General features: G+C 37.3%; 2 protein-coding genes across 3 annotated transcripts in view; both read left to right on the top strand.

Moving 5' to 3' along the window:
• Window positions 1–1098: 1098 nt before the first annotated feature.
• Window positions 1099–4837, top strand: Ref1 (RNA and export factor binding protein 1). Of its 2 annotated transcripts, none has more exons than XM_034976503.2 (4): window positions 1099–1441; window positions 2160–2388; window positions 2993–3178; window positions 4515–4837. In XM_034976503.2, exons 1-4 carry the CDS (start codon window positions 1244–1246, stop codon window positions 4676–4678), a joined length of 777 nt encoding a protein of 258 aa, XP_034832394.1. In that variant the 5' UTR covers window positions 1099–1243; the 3' UTR covers window positions 4679–4837. The 2 variants fall into 2 exon arrangements, with proteins under 2 accessions (XP_034832394.1, XP_034832395.1); XM_034976504.2 differs by having other exon boundaries at window positions 1100–1441; window positions 2175–2388.
• Window positions 4838–7225: 2388 nt separating this feature from the next.
• RfC3 (replication factor C subunit RfC3) overlaps window positions 7226–20152 on the top strand; it is a 32962-nt gene continuing 20035 nt past the window's right edge. Inside the window, exons 1-14 of the mRNA XM_069503316.1 lie at window positions 7226–7676; window positions 8357–8458; window positions 8958–9257; window positions 9518–9993; window positions 10378–10521; window positions 10979–11252; window positions 11975–12171; window positions 12687–12870; window positions 13863–14088; window positions 15105–15219; window positions 15850–16102; window positions 16850–16950; window positions 17556–17671; window positions 18292–18530. Coding sequence (XP_069359417.1) covers window positions 7664–7676; window positions 8357–8458; window positions 8958–9257; window positions 9518–9993; window positions 10378–10521; window positions 10979–11252; window positions 11975–12171; window positions 12687–12870; window positions 13863–14088; window positions 15105–15219; window positions 15850–16102; window positions 16850–16950; window positions 17556–17671; window positions 18292–18530 — 2740 coding nt within the window. The 5' untranslated portion in view covers window positions 7226–7663. The remainder of the gene's footprint in view (window positions 7677–8356; window positions 8459–8957; window positions 9258–9517; window positions 9994–10377; window positions 10522–10978; window positions 11253–11974; window positions 12172–12686; window positions 12871–13862; window positions 14089–15104; window positions 15220–15849; window positions 16103–16849; window positions 16951–17555; window positions 17672–18291; window positions 18531–20152) is intronic.

Genomic DNA, 20152 nt, shown 5'->3' with positions numbered 1-20152 from the left:
ACAGTCACAAATTGTCAAGTCTGTGGTCTGTGTCTATTAAAAATTATTTATTTTCAACCACTTTTTTCGAGGTTTTCCATTATATCAAGGTGTTTATGTGATATTTTTCAACGACTTGACTTTGTTAGTTGGATTTTGGTGATTCTGTTATAGTGAAGTGACTTGTGCTTTATTTTGAACTCTGACAACTCTACCGAGCAACTTTCTTTATTTCTTTGTACCTCTTTAGCTATTCGAAACTGCAAAGTATGGATTTACAGTGCATTGTGCTGATCTGGATGTGATGGAAAAAGCCATAAAACAAGAAAAAAGAAGAGCTCTATAAGTACCTAACTAATATAACCCCGACTACGTTTCTCGGACTACGATTTGCTGTAATAACAGAAAAAAAGTGTGTGCCCAGTTATAAAAATAAATAAAAGATTAGGTATTACCTTATTTATGTGTTTTATTGAAATTAACCATAGAAAAATAGAAATAAAAGAAAATTTAAAACCTATATATAGGTACCTATCTAGGTAGCGTATATACTGTACCTATAGGGATTAGTATATATAGCAGATCCTGTAGTTGCAACTCAGCTCAATAGATGGCGTTACCAAAAAATAGGGACTGATGACTCTATACCCGTATATTCAATGTACTCTATGTTTATTATATTATTATTCTAACGGTTCCTTGGCGCCTTGCTTATACATATTAATCTATGGCTTGGCGCAAATCACAGAGTACTTTTTACATGGCGCAAATATACTAGCATGCTCATAAGCAAATCTAATAATTGTAGACCACTTGTAGACTACCTACTATTTTCAGCTCTATGTGCTGCTGTTGTGACTGCTGTGCTGGTGCGCACAGACCAATAACATATGCTGGTGCAATGTAGGTAATGCACGGAATGACGGTAAAATGTAGGTAGGTATGTGTAACAGGTCTACTTGTTTGAATAGTCTATGCACGGGGCCACAACAACAAAACAACACCGGATTGGGTCGTCTGTTGGATTCAGATCAATGTTATTGGTAAATTCCAAAGTTGGACCCTCTATGTTCAAAACAAAGTAGTTGTCTATGTAAACAATTCATGATTCATTATTATCTATGATTTCTTTTCGCCAGTTTTCGTGCACGAGTCGCGTTTGATTTTACATATTTTGTCGATAAATAAAATTTTAAAAATATAAATTTCTTGTTCAATAGTAGTTTCAGTACCTATATAATTTAAATTCATAAACGGTAAAATAATGGTTGACAGAATCGATATGGCTTTAGACGACATAATAAAAGCGAACAGGAAAGGAGGAGCTGGAAGAAAATTTGATGCAAAGAAGCCTGGACGTGGAGGCGGTGGTGGTGGCGGATTTCGTAACGGCCGTACTGGTGGTGTGCTTCTTCGGGGTCGAAATCGTGGCGGGGTATCCAAACCTGCTAATTACACAAGGGTAATTTCGAATAGTTGATTATACAATTTCAAAATGGCGGACCAACGTGCTGAAAATGACGCGTCAAGTGCGTCGCACAGCTCATGTGTAGCGTTAACTACAGGGAAATAGTTTGTTCAAAGTATTTTGTAGGAATTTCGTACTCCTATCCTTAGCTCTGAGCTGCCTGATTTTACGTGTAATGTTTTGCTGGATTCAATCCATTTTATGGCATTTGGATTATAAATTCATTCATTGCTAAGTATGTATACCCACCAACAAAAGTCTCGAGATAATTACATGGAGGTGTATTTTGAAGATGGGGACAAGCTGGTGTCACTCGCCAGCCAGCATGTCGGCCTATTTGTCACAGGCTCTACCACCTGGCGATCGTAGAGTTGACTGGGAAATTTGGAATTCATCTTCAACTTGGGTGCACATACTCACCTGTTGTGCAGATGTGGATTTTCATTATAAGACTATTTTTGTGTAAAAGTTGGAAAAGTGCAGTGTCAGTGGTGTAAACATGGACTGTATTAAAATTTATTGTCTACTAATCATCATACTTGTCCAAAAATTGTAATTTGTTTAATATCCAATGTATGACTAGTTAAAAATTCTATAACTAATGTAAAACAGCTTTGTGTATGATAATAGAACATGTACAACTAGAGTTTGCTTAGTATTTTGAGTTTAAGCTCAAAGAAGCTGGCAGGAGCAGTTGGCATGATCTATGAAGGACAACCTATTTCAGGGTGATGTGAACAGTACATGGAAACATGATATGTTCAGTGAATTCAATGATAGGAAGATACAAAGGAGTGCACCCATCACTACTGGGCCCACTAAGCTCCTCGTCTCCAATTTGGACTTTGGAGTTTCAGACTCTGATATTCAGGAGCTATTTTCAGAGTTTGGCATGTTAAAGAGTGCTGCTCTTCATTATGACAGATCTGGAAGATCATTAGGTTGGTAAACAATCTTTTATATTTATTATTTAATAGCTAACCCACCTTTGCTTCTGAACTGGCAGTAGAGAAGTTCGATATACAATATTTTCTGCCATGTACTGTATGTCAACATGTTTGGGTATACAATTGATTAGTCAACAGTCCTTGTATATTATTTGTGTCAAAGTCATTAGTCTTTTCAACTATTAAGTCAATATAAAGATAGACTTGTTTTTGTTGTTAAAACAATGATAATATGCATCAATAACTGGGTGGTTTATTTACACAATGGTAATTTATTTAAGTAAACTAACAGACTGATTTACAATAATACATACTTTCATACAAAAATGCATTTTAATGCAAAAATAAGTATGTCTGTTTGTTACCTTCTCACTGATCTGTTTAAGTTTTTAAAAAAATTTGGTACTGATACCTTGTATCCCACAGATGGACATAAGTTACTTTTAAAATTCAAAAATCCCCATGCAATTTTTGAAACTTACATTGATTGGGATGAGATTGTGAACAGCATCTGAATAAATTAAAGTACTAAATACACTAATTTGTTAGCTAAATAAATTATATTGTATTGTAATTTATTTTGTTTATTTATGCACAGGTACAGCAGATGTTCTTTTTGAAAGAAGAGCAGATGCTTTGAAAGCAATGAAACAATACAATGGGGTACCACTTGATGGGCGTGCAATGAACATTCAGCTAGCCACGTCAGAAATAAGCACATTTAGGAATGAAGATAAGAGTAGACCTTTTGGAGGGCGTCCAGTCAGAAGGAATTCAAGTAGAGGTAAACAGATTTTTTTTAATAAATACACTTAAGCGCAATACACATTGAGCCCGCCGGGCCGCCGACATATTATGTCGGCAACTTTTTGTCGGCGGTCTAGTTGGCGGCTTCACTCATTACAAGTCGGAAAATTTGGTCGGTTTTTTGGTGATCGCCGCGTGTCGATGCCGGGCAACTAAACGCAGGCGTATCCAAGCCGCCAACATGTCGGCGGGTAAAACGCGCGGGCGCATGTTGCCGACATGATTCTTTTCATACAGGCCGCCGGGTTGTGTCGCCACTCGCTGGGCTTTGTCGGCGGCCCGGCGGGCTCAATGTGTATTGCGCTTTAGAACTCCAGAAACTGTTTTTGCTTAGTGGTTGGTAATTTAGATTTATTATTACCAACTAGTGCCTATTCAAAAGCACTATGTTCAAAACCATTATTTATTCATTTGTTTAGTGTTTTGTACATAAACATCCTAAAGAATTAATATGTTAAAGGGCCTTTGAAGAATGAGCCTCTAGGTTTGGCATGTACTTATATCTACTTTGTTCTGAACATTATCAAGCCATGTGAACTTTTATTTCACTAGCAAATTCATTACTTGTTTAGCACAACCTAGGGGACACTTGCAGGGGGTAAAAGTTAGTTCTGCGTATGTGAATGCAATGGGGCATCCTACAACACCCTATCAAGTAGATAAAAAATAATAGGGTGTGAAGAATAAGTGCTTATGTTTAGTCCGGATTAATACAAATCTTAAAGTCCTAATCAAACTAATTTTGTTTATAGGTACCCAAAGTCAACCTTAACTAAATCCAATTAGTTTTTGGGTGAACAGTCACATTGATGTTATAATACAGTCTCTACCTTGATACCTTGGATATCATACAGTCTCAATCACTATCAATTTTCAAAACGAAATTGAAGCTCTTTTATTTATCCTCCATTTGATGTGTTTATTTATTTATTTTTACTTTTTATTCCACATTTCTGTCGTCTATCCCTCTCTTATTTACTGTTGTATTTATATATATATATATATATATATACGTATATTATGTATATTTAATTAGTACACCCCTTCCGCTTTCTTTAATTTTTATAATATCCTCTACCCTAAGGTTGCCTGGAAGAGATCGCTATTTTAGCGATAAGGCCGCCTATTGTACATGCTATCTTTGTTATATGTCTATTGTTTTGGTTTTGGTGTACAATAAAGCATATTTTACTTGCTTACTTACTTACTTGATGTGCCAGTAATGACACCTATCTCAAACATTCATCTAAATAATTTAATCCTGGTAATTTGGTTCCTGTTGATAACTAAAATGATTTTTAATAAATCTACAGGTGGAGGTGGAAACAGACCGCAAGCGATGACAGGCGGTGGCCGAGGAGGGGGAGGTGCGCGGCGTGGAGGACGGGGTGGTGGAGCTCCCCGCGGTCGCCGACCCGTACCAACGGCTGAACAATTAGATGCAGAACTTGACGCATATGTTAAAGAAATTAAGTGATGGGAAGCTTTACTAAACTAATCTTAGACTAAGATAATCTTGCTGTGAGGATATTATTTTGGTTCATGTAACCTAGTATTGCCAATACATTGACAACATCAGTTAAGAATGGCGGAATTGTTCAAAGAAAATATTTTTAAATAAAATAATGAAGTCTTATGCTTGGTTTTATTTAACTACCTATTCCTAAATACATTATTATGCACATATCTATACTAATAAATAAAATTGAAGTTTTAACTGTTTGAACGGGCTAGTCTTCTGAACGGCTGAATTTATTTCGACGGGACTTTCACAGATGAGTAGAGGAGTAACATAGGCTACTTTTTAAACAGACTCATAAAAGGAGGAGTGGTGTTTTTCTACCTATGTACACATAAATCTCTTGAGATTTCTGAACCGATTTGAGATTTGTTTAATCAATACGGAAACTGCGACATTGCCTCATAAAAAAAATTGTATTCCAACTCCTCAATCCTGATGCTGCAGGGAACCTGACCACCAAAACGAATGGAACTTAGAAACTGTTGATTATAAATTAATACTGGAGGCACCTTCCAAGTAAATCTTTTCGTAAGACTTTGTCGTTAAACTCGAGGACCCAACTCCTCAACCTGATGCTGTAAGGAATTTCCAGTTTCTAAATCGTGGTGATTTAGAAACTGGCTTACTAGTATCTACATACTACTATATCAGCTAGTTCATAATATTTATACCAACTATCAAGCAAGCTATCGTCGTTTTTAAAGTTACAAGATTTATTAATCCATACCAATATTATAAATGCGAAAGTGTGTCTGTCTGTCTGCTAGCTTTTCACGGCCCAACCGTTCAACCGATTTTGATGAAACGGTACAGAGTTAAGCTAACTCTGCACATCCCGGGGACGGACATACATAGGCTACTTTTTATCCCGGAAAATTAAGGAGTGCCCACGGGATTAAAAAACCTATATCCATGCGGACGAAGTCGCGGGCATCATCTAGAATAAAATACAAATATATACCTAAGTCCCACAAATTGCTATTGCGCTGGAAGTGGAACCATGTCTATAACATCGAAATGACGTCAGCCCACCCGAAATAAAAATATACCATCGCCATCGGCTCGACAGTCTAGTGCTGACGTCCCCAAAATTGCGGCCATGCGCATTAGCAATTTGCGGAAAGTATAGGTACTACTACATAATGTAGGTATTTCAAAATAAAATTTACGAATGTTCATGATAATTTTTATCGAGTGTTGTGTCGATACGACTCTCCAGTATAATATTGTAGTCTTTGCGACTCTCCCTATATACACTGTAGTCTGTGATACGACCCTCTAAAACTCATTTAGGCTCCGCCCATACGCCATTTTAATAAACCCGGAAGCTTGAGTACGGGTGTAAGAGTTATGAGCTCAGTTCATGAGGCTTCAAATTTTGATGTTACTTCTGTATTCTGAGGTTACGAGTACGAGTCCTCTATTATTGTATATTAAGTCCCGCAAATTGCTATTGCGCTGGAACCATGCCTCATTGATATCGAAATAACGTCATTTTGACGTCAGCCGAAATAAAAAATACCTATACCATGCTCGGAACTTCAGTCTCCTTTCAGTCTAGTGTGACGTCACTAAAATGGCGGCCACGAACATTACTATATTGGTGACCCTTGGTGACCGGTGACCTATGCTTACGGCAAGCATGTGCAAAGAGAATATAATCACTACGTTTTGCATGTGGATCCGCCAATGCCCACCATACGAATTATTATTTCTTTTAATGTTTACTCCATACTCCATGTCGTAGATTGAGTAAAAAAGCTAGATAAAAGTACTGCGTAACCTTGTGAGATAGCGATAGCACGACGAAACGATGATTAACACGACAATTACCATTGTTTAGTAGTCAATATTAATTGTATTAACCGATCAACAATATTTGTAGGTATTAACTAAATGTTTTTTTATGTGAAAACAAGTAAATAACTAATGAGAAATACAATGCGCCACGAATTCTCAAAGTTTGTTTTGCAACAAGTTGTATTCCTTGAAAAAATCGGTTACACGATAAAGGACAAAAAATAGGTTAGCTGCGTCTCTGTTTATCACATTAGTTACTTTATCTGTGCTCTCTTTTTAGTGTGAATGAGAAAGCAAACGTTCCTTCGTCTAGCTTTTTTACTCAGTCTACGTTCCATGTTTACTCCCATCTATAGACATTTTTGATTTACAATTTATGGTTTAATTTTATAAGTTTTTCGTGAGTTTTTCAGTGCAGTGTTGTCACCATAATAAGAAATTCCCAATTTTGAAGGATTGTCACAAAATTTATAGTGGTAGGTATTAATTTTAAGAAGGTAGCGGGAAGTAGATGGATGAGGAAGGCGGAGGATCGTGTGTAGTGCCGCGCTCTTAGGAAGGGCTATATCCAGTAGTGGACAACAGCTGATTGATAGCTGAAGCATAGATTTTTACATAGATAATTGATGGTTTATTTTAGTATCCCTATTAATCTGTGGTTTATTTAAAAAGCTGTTTGCAACACTGTTTTATTGTCAAAAAACATCGTAAAACACCATAAAAACACATTGAAAAACACCGACTACCGCTGTGGAAAAAAAAGATAAAAAACAAAAAATCTTGGTACAATTTTGTCTGTGTATTTTTAATATTATTAAGATATTAAAAAAAAATTAAGATATTAATTAAAATTGAAATATTAATTGTGCCTCAGCCTAAGTTTAGTTTAGACGTACCTATTATAGTTTGAATAAATAATCCAACGTGTGAACCAAAGAATTTGCAAGTTCTAACGTGAACATTGTGTGACCTACGGCCTACCTAAGTCTGTGAAATACAGTTCGTCGTCCGTGGTACTTTTATATTTTTAATTTCTCAATTATCATAAAATGTTATCAATATTTTGCTCTAAATAGGTACTATCCTGCCATAAAGTTCTGCAAGAATTGTTTTAGGTGTTACAAGGTGGAGCAGGCAGTCATGAATCTTTCAGGTACAACATTATATCTACTTATTGCGTTTATTAATTAAGAGCTCTCCCTGGATCCCGGTAGATTAGCAGGGTCTGTTTACGTTTTTGTAAAACTGATTATAACAAAATATGTTAACCGTTCAGCTCTGCAGCTTGTTAAATAAGGACAAAAAGGGGGGCTTAAATGCTCCTATACTTAGGCAAAGCACAGGCGAAATATGTGAACTTTAATACTTTGGTTAATCTTAAAATCATCATTGCACAAAGCACAATCCACTGATAATAAGCTGTTATTATTAGTTCTTTATTAATTCATTAACTACCTCGTTGGTCTAGTGGTTAACACGTTCGCCTGCAGATGACGACATCCTGGGTTTGAGTCTCGGATTCAATTTGAAGAAATTATCAGTACAACCCTGGCGTTAGAAAGTTTCACCCCCCTTGCCACGGAGAGCATCTAATGTAGTCGGTCCTGCATCTGATGTCTCTCTGATTGTATCAGATTTCTGTCCCATTGGTAATCTAACTACGAGCGTTCTTACTCTAGACAATAGAGAGTGCATCTGAATTTGCACTATAATATCTTCTGGTTGGATGGCTAATATATGAGGAGATTAGTTAGTAGTACTAATCAAAACTCAGTCGTTATTATTATTTTACCAGTTGACCAGTTCTTCATAATAGTGCACTTATGTTTGTAGATCCCTCCGATGATGATTCAAGCAGTGATGAAAGTCCTGTTCCAGCCAAACGTCCACGTGCTGATACCTATGGTGCCTCATCAACAACTTCCCATGGATCTGGTGAGACAGAGTATATAATACTTTAATCCTCAGCACTATTACAATGACACAGGCAGTATACATCATCATTAGTCAATATAATGTTGTGTACAAATATTAGAGGTACATAACTTGGTTTATGACCTGGTTGTGCTAATATTTTGACCACTTTTTAGTTGCAACCTGTTTTGTGTGTCATTTCAATAAAAAAAATATGCATCCACTGTTGGATACAGGCTTCTTTTAGATTGCACCAACATTGCCTGTCCTCAGCTTTTTTGCAACTAATCGATGCCAGCCACACCTTCCGCCTAGCCATGTTGATATCCTATTTCTAAAAAGGGGTTTACTGCAACAAGTAGTTTGAATTCTCACCAAAAGGAAAGAGAATTTTCCCATTTATTTGGTGATGACTCTATCACAAAACAGATAAAAGTTTGTAATTAAATTAGATAGAAATTTCCTTTAAAAACTGTTTGGTTTAAATATTAAACAGTTTAACTTATCTATATTGTTTTAGTACTTCAAGAATCAGATGACGACTCTCCAGGGCCACAGTACTCAGACAAATATCTCACTGAGGCTAAACAGCCAAGTAAAATTAGGCTTAGCTATACAGATCAGAGCCCAGGGAGAGCAAAGAGATTTAGTAGGAGTAGTGAAAATTGTTCCTCACCTAATGAACCGGAGGATTTTCGACAAGGCTTTCATGATAAGAAGGGAGAAGACAGCTCTAGACGTCCAAGCTATCCAGGATCTGGTGAAAACACATTTTATAGTAAAACATCTGACAGCCAAAGGGAATATGAGGCATACTCAAGTGAGTCTGACAAAAAAAGCTATTTGTGTTATTTACTGAAAATATAAATTTGTTGGTTATAATAAGCTGATGCCCCTGACTTCCCGCATGGATTCAAGTTTTAGGTATCTACGTTTTTAAAATTCCCATGAGAATTCTCTGATTTTCTGGGATAAAAAGTACCCTATATCACTCTCCAGGTTTTTAAACAAACACACTTTCACATTTTTAATATGGGTAATGAGGTAGTGATTTTTTCTGTATGCCATTTATACTTTTAGGGCCACAATATACAGAGACAGAAGCTAAACGGCCAAGTAAAATTAGACTTAGCTATACTGAACAAAGTCCAGAGAGATCTAACAGACTAAGTAGAAGTAGCCTTAGCGAGCCCTGTTCATCTCCCAACGAACAGTATGATAGACCAGGCTTCAAAGATGATGCGGAGGAAAGCATGGGAAGAGCAAGCTTCCAAACATCAAATGACAATTCATTTTATAACAAATCTGAAAACGAAAGGGACACAGAAAAATACATAAGTGGTTATTCTGAGATATCTAAAAGAATGATGAGCAATATGGGTCACAAACCAGGCAAAGGTTTGGGTAAGTTTGAAACGGGTAGAGTGGAGCCAGTTCAAGCGTCCAATCAGAAGGGGAGAAGGGGTTTAGGCTTGAAAGCTTCAGTTGTTGGAGAGGTGCCAAAAGACTTTAAATGGACTCCTGACGAAGAAGTCCCGGAGGTCAAAGAGGAAGTGGTAAACACATTTTATCATCCTAATATTGTTCATTTATGAACATAATATTAATTATTATTAGACTTCAACTGTGTGACTTTTAATTCCGTGGAAACTTAGATTTTCTGGGTTAAAAAGTAGCCTATGCTTGTCTCAGGATGTGAGCTATCTCTGAATCGAATAGATGATGCTCGCGACTTTGTCTACATGGATTTAGGTTTTTAAAAGATTGTAGGAACTCTTTGATTTTCCCAGAGTAGCCTATGTCCTTCCCTGGGATGTAAGCCAAATTACCAAATTTCGTCAAAAATGGTTACAGATGGGCTTTGAAAATCTAGCAGACTGACACATTTTTGCATTCAAAGTATTAAGTAAGGTTTACATTTATTTACCAAATATTCACAGTTATGGATGCCAACACCACCAGAAGAGACCTTGTCGGGAGATATTTTGGAGAAATGGCTGAAAAAAGGGCCCAAAAAATTAACTATAGATGATGAGATTGAGTTTGTGGACAGTCAAATACTAAAAGGAATTTTAAATTCAAAGGTAAATAAACAATATTATTACAAGAGCGTTTTTAGATTGGGCATATTTTCAGTGAGTTTCGACTGAACGCACTTATATGTATACCAACCAGCAAGCCGCCGAGTTTCTTGCTGGTTCTTCTCGGTAGGAACGGCATTCCAAACCAGAGGGAAATTAAACTAGTTGACGATTCAAAAGCTTGTAAAAATTTACTTGAATAAAAATATATTCTAATGCATATTCACACAAACCAACATTGAGTTGAGATATAATACGCAGATTGCACTTTACGAGCCTATATGCGTGTCTGTGCTCGGACGGAGTTTGCTTGAGACATTTGCAGTCAAAGAAAAGCTTATTCGCGGCGTCAATACGCTCCATCTTAAGCCTTTAGCACTCTTTACCTAATATAAAGATGCTACTTTAGTTTATCAATGTCATCGAGTAGGTACTCTACTTTATCAATATTATATTACAGACAATCTTTGATGACTTGGATGGTGAAGATATGAGGAGTGCCAGAGGTCGCAGTAATCCATATGAGACCATAGGTTCTGTAATATTCTTAAACCGAGCAGCTGTCAAAATGGCTAATATGGATGCAGTGTTTGACTTCATGTTCACAAAGCCTAAAAAACAAAATGGCGAGAATGTAGTTGAGGAAAAAGATTTATTATACTTTGCAGACGTGTGTGCAGGCCCTGGTGGGTTCTCAGAGTATGTTTTGTATAGGAGAGGATGGAAAGCGAAAGGTACGTACGTCATACATATTTACTTTTTAAATTACATTCAATAATGTTCTGTTTGATTTCATACAAAATTCTGCAGGTATCCGCTTTCATATAATAAAAAAAAAATTGTTTATGCAGGATATGGTATGCCAACGATGGACTGTCTGTGCCAACTTTCATTTCAAACCATTCTGTTATATACTATATATTGCCCGCAACTTCGCGTGGACTTGGGTTTTTTAAAATCTCGTGAAAACTTTCATTTTACGGGACAAAAAGTAGCTTATGTCTATGTACCAAATTTCACCAAAATTGCTAATACGGATGGGCCATGAAACGGTAGCAGGCAGACAGACCCACTTTCGCAATTATAATATTACTTAGTGTAAAAATGGATGATTGAGAAACAAAGTCCAAACATCACAAATTCTCTAACAGGTTTTTTTATTGAAAAAACTTAATGTAATAAGAAACTGAACTTGAATTTATTTGTTGTAGCTTATTCATAAGTGGTAGCTAAGCCATCCAATTTGATTAATACTTTGACCCCAAATTGGAAGTATTTGCTATGCTAAGTCACACTTTATTAAATAGCTGCTGCACTCCAATAAGTTCTGCTATAAATGTTGTAATTTTCGATCATACTGCGATAACAATAATTATACCCGTATTCTCGACCATACAGCCGTACTTTATTAGACCTAATTGGTTTGATATAAATTTATCCTTTATAATTATTCTAGGTTTCGGGTTTACATTGAAAGGGTCAAATGATTTTAAACTATCCGAATTTTATGCGGGTGCTCCAGAAACGTTTAATCCTTACTATGGTGTAAAAGAAGATGGCAATATTTTTGATCCAGCGAATTTATCGTCACTGAAGGATTTTGTCTTAAATCAAACGGACGATGTTGGTGTGCACTTTCTTATGGCTGATGGAGTAAGTTTTAAACTGAACTACATATATATTTTTAGGGTTTCCTATCTCAAGAGAATAAAGGAATAACCTCGTTGCCTGTCAGGCATGTATGTAGTGTCTGTCAAGACCATTTATGGTACATCACAAAATAAAAATAAAAGGGTTATTTATTGTACGATGGTATAAAAGACTCGCACTTGTCCGTATTCTTTAAAAAAAAATAGAAATGTCTAGGCTGCTACAAACGGTCGTGAGCTTTTAAAATTTGTTACTTAACTTAACTCCTACCCCTAGTCTTTTGTTAAGCACGAAGCCAGAAACTCTCGAAACAGGTCCTGAATGAAGCGGGCGAACGAGTCTTCTAGCATAGCCCTTTTAATATACCCTTAGTCCACGACCTGCGCAAACCACCACAACTTAGATTGGACTACTGTTTTGGCCATGGCCGCACTATATTGAGTTCTAACAACTGGTATCAATTTGTATTCGTCTTACGCCCAGGTTTCATACAAAGCCCATTATCCTTTTGTTTTCAGGGATTTTCAGTAGAAGGCCAAGAGAATATCCAAGAGATATTGTCGAAGCAGCTGTACCTGTGTCAGTGCCTGGCGGCACTCATGCTGGTGCGCACGGGCGGCCATTTTGTTGTCAAGCTGTTCGACGTGTTCACCGCGTTTAGTGTCGGCCTTGTCTACATTATGTATCGCTGTTTTGATAAAGGTGAGAAGTGAATATAATAAGGAGAATAAAATAATTAGTTACGGCGTCATTAGAATTAGCAGTGCAAAGTTATAATTAGCAAGTGGCAGTGGGCAGGCCGTCTGTCGCAGAACCGATGACCATTGAAGCTGACGCGTCCTGGAGTGTAGATCGCGTACTGGTAAGCTCAGTGTGGGATGAGCTTCAGACCGCCGCGCTGGGCCGACGACCTTCAAAAGGGTGGCGCAAAGTAGGTGGATTCCTGACCTCCTAAGTTGTTGGCCATTTATAGTACGCGACAGTTTTAGATAGCAATCGGGTGGGGACGTCCCGCACACCCGCGCAGTACCCGCACTAACCTGGTGTAGCTGCTGTGCGGGTGAGCGGGGCGTCCCTCGACCTCCTCGACCTGCGAACTATGCCTACTTGGTTTGTATAGAGTATTTGAGTAGGGAAGGCCGTGACTGTTTGCTGTGCTTTTCTGCTGATCTTGTCAATACAGCTGTCATTTATTATTTCATCATCATCATCATTGTACGGCAGATTGTGACATGTACTTACCTTATAATTTATGTAACATCTTTTATACTGACCATTATGCAATAAATGAATTATTATTATTATTATTATCATGATCAACCCCTTGCCGGCCCACTACTGAGCACGGTTCTCCTCTCGGAATGAGAATGGCTTAGGCCATTGTCTGCCACGTTGGCCCAATGCGGATTGGCAGACTTCACGCACCTTTGAGAACATGGAAAACTCTCAAGACATGCAGTTTTCGTCACGATGTTTTCCTTCACAGTTAAAGCAATCACTTAGTGCTATTTAATTGTTTAAAAACACACGTAACTCTGAAAAGTAAGAGATGCGTGCACGGGATCGAACCGCCGACCTCCCGAAAAGAAGACGGACGTCTTAACCGCTAACCTATCACCACTCTTTTGGGGCAAACTAACAACTGACTAAATAACATTTATTATTTGGAGGGTAAGTATAATGTTTTGTTTTAGTCTGCATACACAAACCGGTGACATCTCGTCCAGCGAATTCGGAGAGGTACTTAATATGCAAGTGGAAGAAATCCGGCACGGACGCGGCCGAGAAGCACCTGTTCTCCGTCAACTCGACACTGTGGAACAATCGCGCGAACGAGGACGACGTGGCCCAGCTAGTGCCGTTGTCGGTCTTACAAGAAGACGAAGCGTTCTATGAATACATTTATAAGAGTAATTGCTTGTAAGTACATATAACGTGTAAAATTTAACTCCTCACGCGCCATTTTAACTTTTAGTGTCAAATTTCATGTCAAAAGTACGATTTTAGTCCTTATTTTACAGATGAACCGTACTTTTGACATGACAGTTAAACGATGAGTTAAAATTTAACATTTTTTACGGACTATATACTAATCTTTACACATTATAAAACAAAGTCGCTTCCCGCTACGCTTAGATCTTTTAAACTACGCGGACGGAAAATCCGTATGCGGTTTTCTACAATAGACAGAGTGATTTTATACAAACTATTTAAATATAGTTTTAATTTGTTGAAATATGACGATATTAGTTCAAGATGTTAGAGAAGAAATGAGTTGATTGAGAGCTTTCATCGAAAATGTCTTGTTAATTTGAAATATAACAAAATAACCACATTAGTATTTACATTGCGAAGCTGGGGCGGGTCGCTAGTATATATAAATATATATAAATAAATAAAAATATTTTTATTCAATTAAATTTTTACAAGTACTTTTGAATCGTCAAATGCGAGGTATTTGCAGTCCCGCGTGTTGCTGGAACGAGCTGCAGGTCAAATCCACACTTTTATCATTTAGATAATCTTCAATACGGTATTTGACAACTAGTCAAATCAGTAACTTTTTATCAAACGTCAAAACGCGCGTTTAGTATGCGATATTCTATGAAATACCGGTGTGTGACGTCACAATCATTTGACATGCTTTTTTTTAGTTTAATCGGTAATTTAAAACAAAGGCCGTGGATTTTACGTATTTTGGAAGACCCTCTATTTAATAGTCACTGAGAAATAATTTATTTTTGATGTAGTCAAATACCCAATTGTGTAATATGCTTTTTTCAGGAGCATACTTTTAATAAATTTTTAAACTTGTGTTAAGGAAAGTCCAAAATAGATAGCGGAATTTAGTAATGTATGTCTATCATTCGTCTTCGTTCTAACATCGCACAGTCCATAGACTCGACGCCGTTTCACATAATATCTATTTTTCACAGAATTGGAGAGAAGCAAATAAAAAATTTGTTAAAAATAGCTGCATTTAGTAAAGACAAAACTTTAAAGGAAGAAAGTCAGGTCGAAATGAAGGAGCAATGCTTAAAATTATGGGAGGTAACAGTTGCAGTCATTTTAATAAATTAGTTTGTATATTCAGTAGTTTGAGCATTATAATATGATCAAATAACTTAATCTCTTGAAATTTTATAACGTTTTTTTTTGTCTAATTAAAGCATTCTACGAAGGTTAACTGTAAACCTAGTCATGTAGTTTATATTGATTTACTTGTTTACTCTAGTCTACTATTATAAGCTACTAGCTGATCCCCGCGGCGTCACCCGCGTGCATTTAGGTTTTTAAAGATCCCGTTTAGCCTATGTCACTCAGGATTAATGTAGCTTTCTACTGGTGAAAGAATTTTCAAAATCGGTTCAGTAGTTCCAAAGATTACCCCCTACAAACAAACTTAACGACATTACCTCTTTATATAATAGTATAGAAGATTAGATGATGCCCGTGATCGCCTCCGCGTGGATTTAGGTTTTTCGCGTCGATTTTTCGAGATAAAAAGTAGGAAGGGGAAGGACATAGCCTTCCCCAGGATGCAAGCTATCTCTGTATCAAAATTGGTTAAGTGGATGGACCGTAAAAAGCTAGCAGACAGACGGACAGACACACTTTAGTATTAATAATATTAGTGTGGATAAAATAAACCTATTAAAACCGTATTTTACGTCGTTGTAGCTACCAGACAATGTTCGCACCAAACCAAAAAGGCGTAATCCTGAGGAAATGTTATCAGATATCTTAAGTATGTCTGAAAATTCGCGATCCTACGCACAGAATACGTTATCTTTCAAAAGCAGCGTGCTGAACAAGCCGCCGCGCTATTTGGAAAAGCCGGCGGATTTGAAGCCGCTCTTCAGCAACGTGTACGACTGGCACTTCACTTTTTTGAGTAGTGAGAAGAACAACCCGGATTTGAAAATATTTATATGTAATAACTTATTTTTTTTTCTAATATTACAATAAAACTTTAAGCCTTATTTATTAATTACTATACAAATCATGCCCGCGTGGAATGGTGCCAAGAATACTGGCTGCATTTCCGCGCTGGACAGCCAGGCTGATCCGTTGCGCAAAAAATGAACCAGCCCTTCTGTCACCAGATGAGGCTATTAATCAGGGTAAAATGTCTCGTAATATTTTTTTTGCACTAAGACTCCACGGCCCCAGGGTCTCCGCGGCAAACGGAACAAAAATGTAACTCTTGATAACTTATATTATTATATTATTAACTAGATGATGCCCACGACATTATCCGCGTGGATTTAGTTTTGCCTATGTAAGTCTCCGGGATGTAAGCTATCTCTGTACCAAACTTTAAAATCAGTTATAAGGGTGAGCTGTGAAAAGACAAACAGACGGACATTCTTTCGCATTTATAATGGCGTTATTACGTGTCCATGTATATGCTACAATAATCCATACTAATATTATAAATGCGAAAGTGTGTCTGTCTGTCTGTCTGCTAGCTTTTCACTGCTCAACCATTCAACAGATTTTGACGAAATTTGATACAGAGATAGTTTGCATCCCGGGGAAGGACATATGCTACTTTTCATCCCGGAAAATTGAAGAGTTCCCACAGGATTTTTAAAAACCTAAATCCACGCGTACAAAGTCGCGGGCATCAGCTAGTACTACAATAAATACTAAAATAAATAGGCATATTCTGTTTTAGCTTGTGGAGGAAAACAAGTTTACCAACTGAAAGATACAATTTGGCGAAATTTAGCTAATTCGCAAATCATTTTGCCGGCGAAGACTTTATTGTATGGAGAGGTATGTCTAAATTTTATTTAACGAAAAATGGCAATAAAATTTTGAAAATCGTCTTCAGAATATTTCTAATATTTTTTTTCAGAAGACGCAGGTTCGAATCCTGGCGGTTCCGCAACTATTGATATGTATATCGGCAGAGAGCTCTAGGATCGTCTTATTTCCTTCTATTGGGCGTTTATCTACAGGGTTATTATGTTGGCTTAATAGGAACGCGGGATTCGATTCTACACAAGTACACAAGTCGTTTCTCTTACCATCTTCAAACCATATTGTTTTTCTTACGTGTCCATGGTAACCCAGATTGTGTCATAATGCGTAGACTCGATCAACGCCACTAGACAACGTTTGCGTCCCGATTACTGCCGAGTATCTCCGACATGTATTTAAAAAATAATTTAGAAATTTCCTGGAAATATAGGTAAAAATATAAAGTATAGGAGCTCAAGTCTTCATATAATTTTGCAACACACCGCCGGCAACTTGGCTCATTTTTGTTTTAAAAATTCCTTACTGCCAAAAACTCTGCCAACTCATTTTTGTCTAACCATTTCGCGGTCGAGCCCAGGCTTAATAATGGTGATGATATAGTTAGTTTATTTTCGTAGATAGTACGCGAGTACGTCGGGCTGGGCAGCAAGCAGATGCACACCAAAGCACTGCACGTCATCGACGCCATGATGCTGGGCGGGGTCGACGTGTCGTCCTGCTCGCTCACCGACCGGTGTGTTACTATTACTGGTTCTATAAAGGTGCATCCACATTCCACACATGCTGCCGGATTTGGCCGACCCGGCGACATCTGTCGGACTGTGGATGCACCACAAAGACCACAACGCACAAGGAGGCCATGCCTCGAGGCCCGCACCTCCGCTTGACCAACCGGAGAAGACCCTGTCTTCGGCTATGTAGCATGGCTGCCAGTTTTGTTTGTGTACAATAGAATTAGCCACACTGTTTAGCAAAATAAAAATAGCTTTTATTATAAAAAAGTCCATATTTCGAAAATATTATTTACAGTTTTAGTGGCTCCCACTTAAATATCAGCCTAGTCGAATGCGTTTTAATGTTATTGCCAAAAAAACAAAATTAATGTTCGACAGGTTTTAGATTTAATTTGATTTATTTTAGTTTTAATTCAATGTTTTTTTTTTACTTTTAATTTAGATTTAAGTTTATTTAATAGAATTGTCTGTTATTACTTATTATTATACCTTCCAAACTGAAATAGTTTAGCAGTCATTTAATCAATTTGTAAAAGAGTAGCCTTAGACTTCACCTTATCATATTAGACAGTCTTTTCAAATACAAAAATAGTACAATACTTGTTTGGAACTATTACAGTGTTAATCAATGTAACTTGTTCTGCAACGCTCTGGAGAAGGCGGGCAACAGTGAAGTGATACCGTTACGATGCAAGAGGTTCTTCACACTCGAGACCTTCCCGTCGGCGGTGGCCAACCTCGAGTACCGCGCCATGAAGAGGATCAAGCAGGCGCTCACCGTCGACATTCCCAAGCGCGGCGACAGGCAGCAAATGTTCACCACTGTCGGCTCACTGCTCTTTATAAAAGAAATCAAAGGTATATGGCCAGGGTTATTTTTATGTTGAACTAGCTCCGTAACCCCTAGGTTACATAGTAGACATGTGTCCGCTATAGCTTAACTTAACTGAAAACCGCTGCCGTGCCTATAGCGTACCATAGCGTTATTGTCGTAGCTAACAACGGTTATCAGCTAACATCTATGACGAACCACCTGACAACGCAACGCTGCCAACTGGCAACTGACAATGCATTGTTTGGTTTTTTGGTAACTAAAAACGCAATAATTATGCCTTCTCTTTCTTTTTTTCACTGAAAGCTGAGAAGGAGCGGTTATTGGCTACTGGCTTAGTAACTAAGAACTTGATAAACCAAAGCCGACCTTATCTCTATTAAGCTAAGGCTTAACTGTACAAGTACTTGTCCATTACACTTTGATCTATCAATTTTAATACAGTTAGCCTTAGAATAATAGAGATAAGGTCCTCTTTGGTTTATCAATCTTCGTGAAATGTTTTTGGTTAACTGGATTGTGGCAAACTATTCGTGCAGGCGTCCACTATAGTTTGACCTATGTCAATGATCATTATAATTAAACTTTGCTGCTATGAACTTAAGGTTGTGATTACTTCACGATATTCATGAAAGTAAAATTGGTTTTATTTTAGTGAATATGCGCGCGCTAGCTATACAGACGGTATTGATACGGCAGCTAGCTTAGTTACTACAACGGAAACCGCTGTGCGTTGCGCATATTAAATTAGTTGAAACACAACTCTGATACCGATATTCGGCAACGGTTATCAATATTGGTATTGAAACTAAATAACTGCAGATGATTAACCGTTACCAGAAATAGCCAATAACGCCCATCTTTATAATACATAGTACCTATCGTCATGAAATTCAATTATGGAACATTTTTTGAATGATTTGTGCATGAGTAAGTGTTTAGTTCGACTATGATGTTTTAGTACATTGCGTCGTCATATAGTATGAAAAAATATGTACTTTTTGACCAACTTCTGCTGTCCCGATTTTACAAGAAACGAGTCGAACGGCATTAAAAAAAATTTAGTTGATTTGATTGACTTTTATGGACACCTCCACACGCTTGACCAAAAAATTGACTATGCCAAAATTGTTTTCACAAAAAAAGACCTAAAGGTTCCTAGGACAGTTTCCATGTATCTCCTATGGTTTTCGATTTCCCCATACTGTCCCAGTTAAAAAAAACCGGCCAAGTACGAGTCAGACTCGCGTACTGAGGTTTCCGTAATACAATCGTATTTTATTGACATTTTGCATGATAAATCAAAAACTATTATACCTAAAAATAAATCTGTTTTAGAATGTACAAGTGAAACCCTTTCATATGATACCCCACTTGATATAGCTATCTTACTTTGAAAATTGAAAATACTAATTATTAGTTTATGACCACAATTTAATTTTTTTTGTGTAATGTGACCACAAATTCACGGTTTTCAGATTTTTCCCCTAAAGCCAGCTATAAGACCCGCCTACTTGCCAAATTTCATGATTCTAGGTCAACGGGAAGTGTCCTGTAGGTTTCTTGACAGACAGACAACAAAGTGATCCTATAAGGGTTGCGTTTTTCCTTTTGAGGTACGGAACCCTAAAACACACTGTATAACATT

The sequence above is a fragment of the Maniola hyperantus genome, chromosome 15, assembly GCF_902806685.2.
Source record: "Maniola hyperantus chromosome 15, iAphHyp1.2, whole genome shotgun sequence".
NCBI classification, from domain to species: Eukaryota; Metazoa; Arthropoda; class Insecta; order Lepidoptera; family Nymphalidae; genus Maniola; species Maniola hyperantus.
Note: the sequence above shows the minus strand (reverse complement) of the source record. Positions and strands in the feature narration are given on the sequence as shown.

What these genes read in the sequence shown, in the direction of transcription:
- Ref1 (XM_034976503.2), top strand. Translation starts at nt 1,244, where the DNA reads ATGGTTGACAGAATCGATATGGCTTTAGACGACATAATAAAAGCGAAC. An exon ending in AACCTGCTAATTACACAAGG is followed by an intron (nt 1,442 to 2,159) that starts GTAATTTCGAAT and finishes TGATCTATGAAG; the next exon opens with GACAACCTATTTCAGGGTGA. An exon ending in CAGAAGGAATTCAAGTAGAG is followed by an intron (nt 3,179 to 4,514) that starts GTAAACAGATTT and finishes ATAAATCTACAG; the next exon opens with GTGGAGGTGGAAACAGACCG.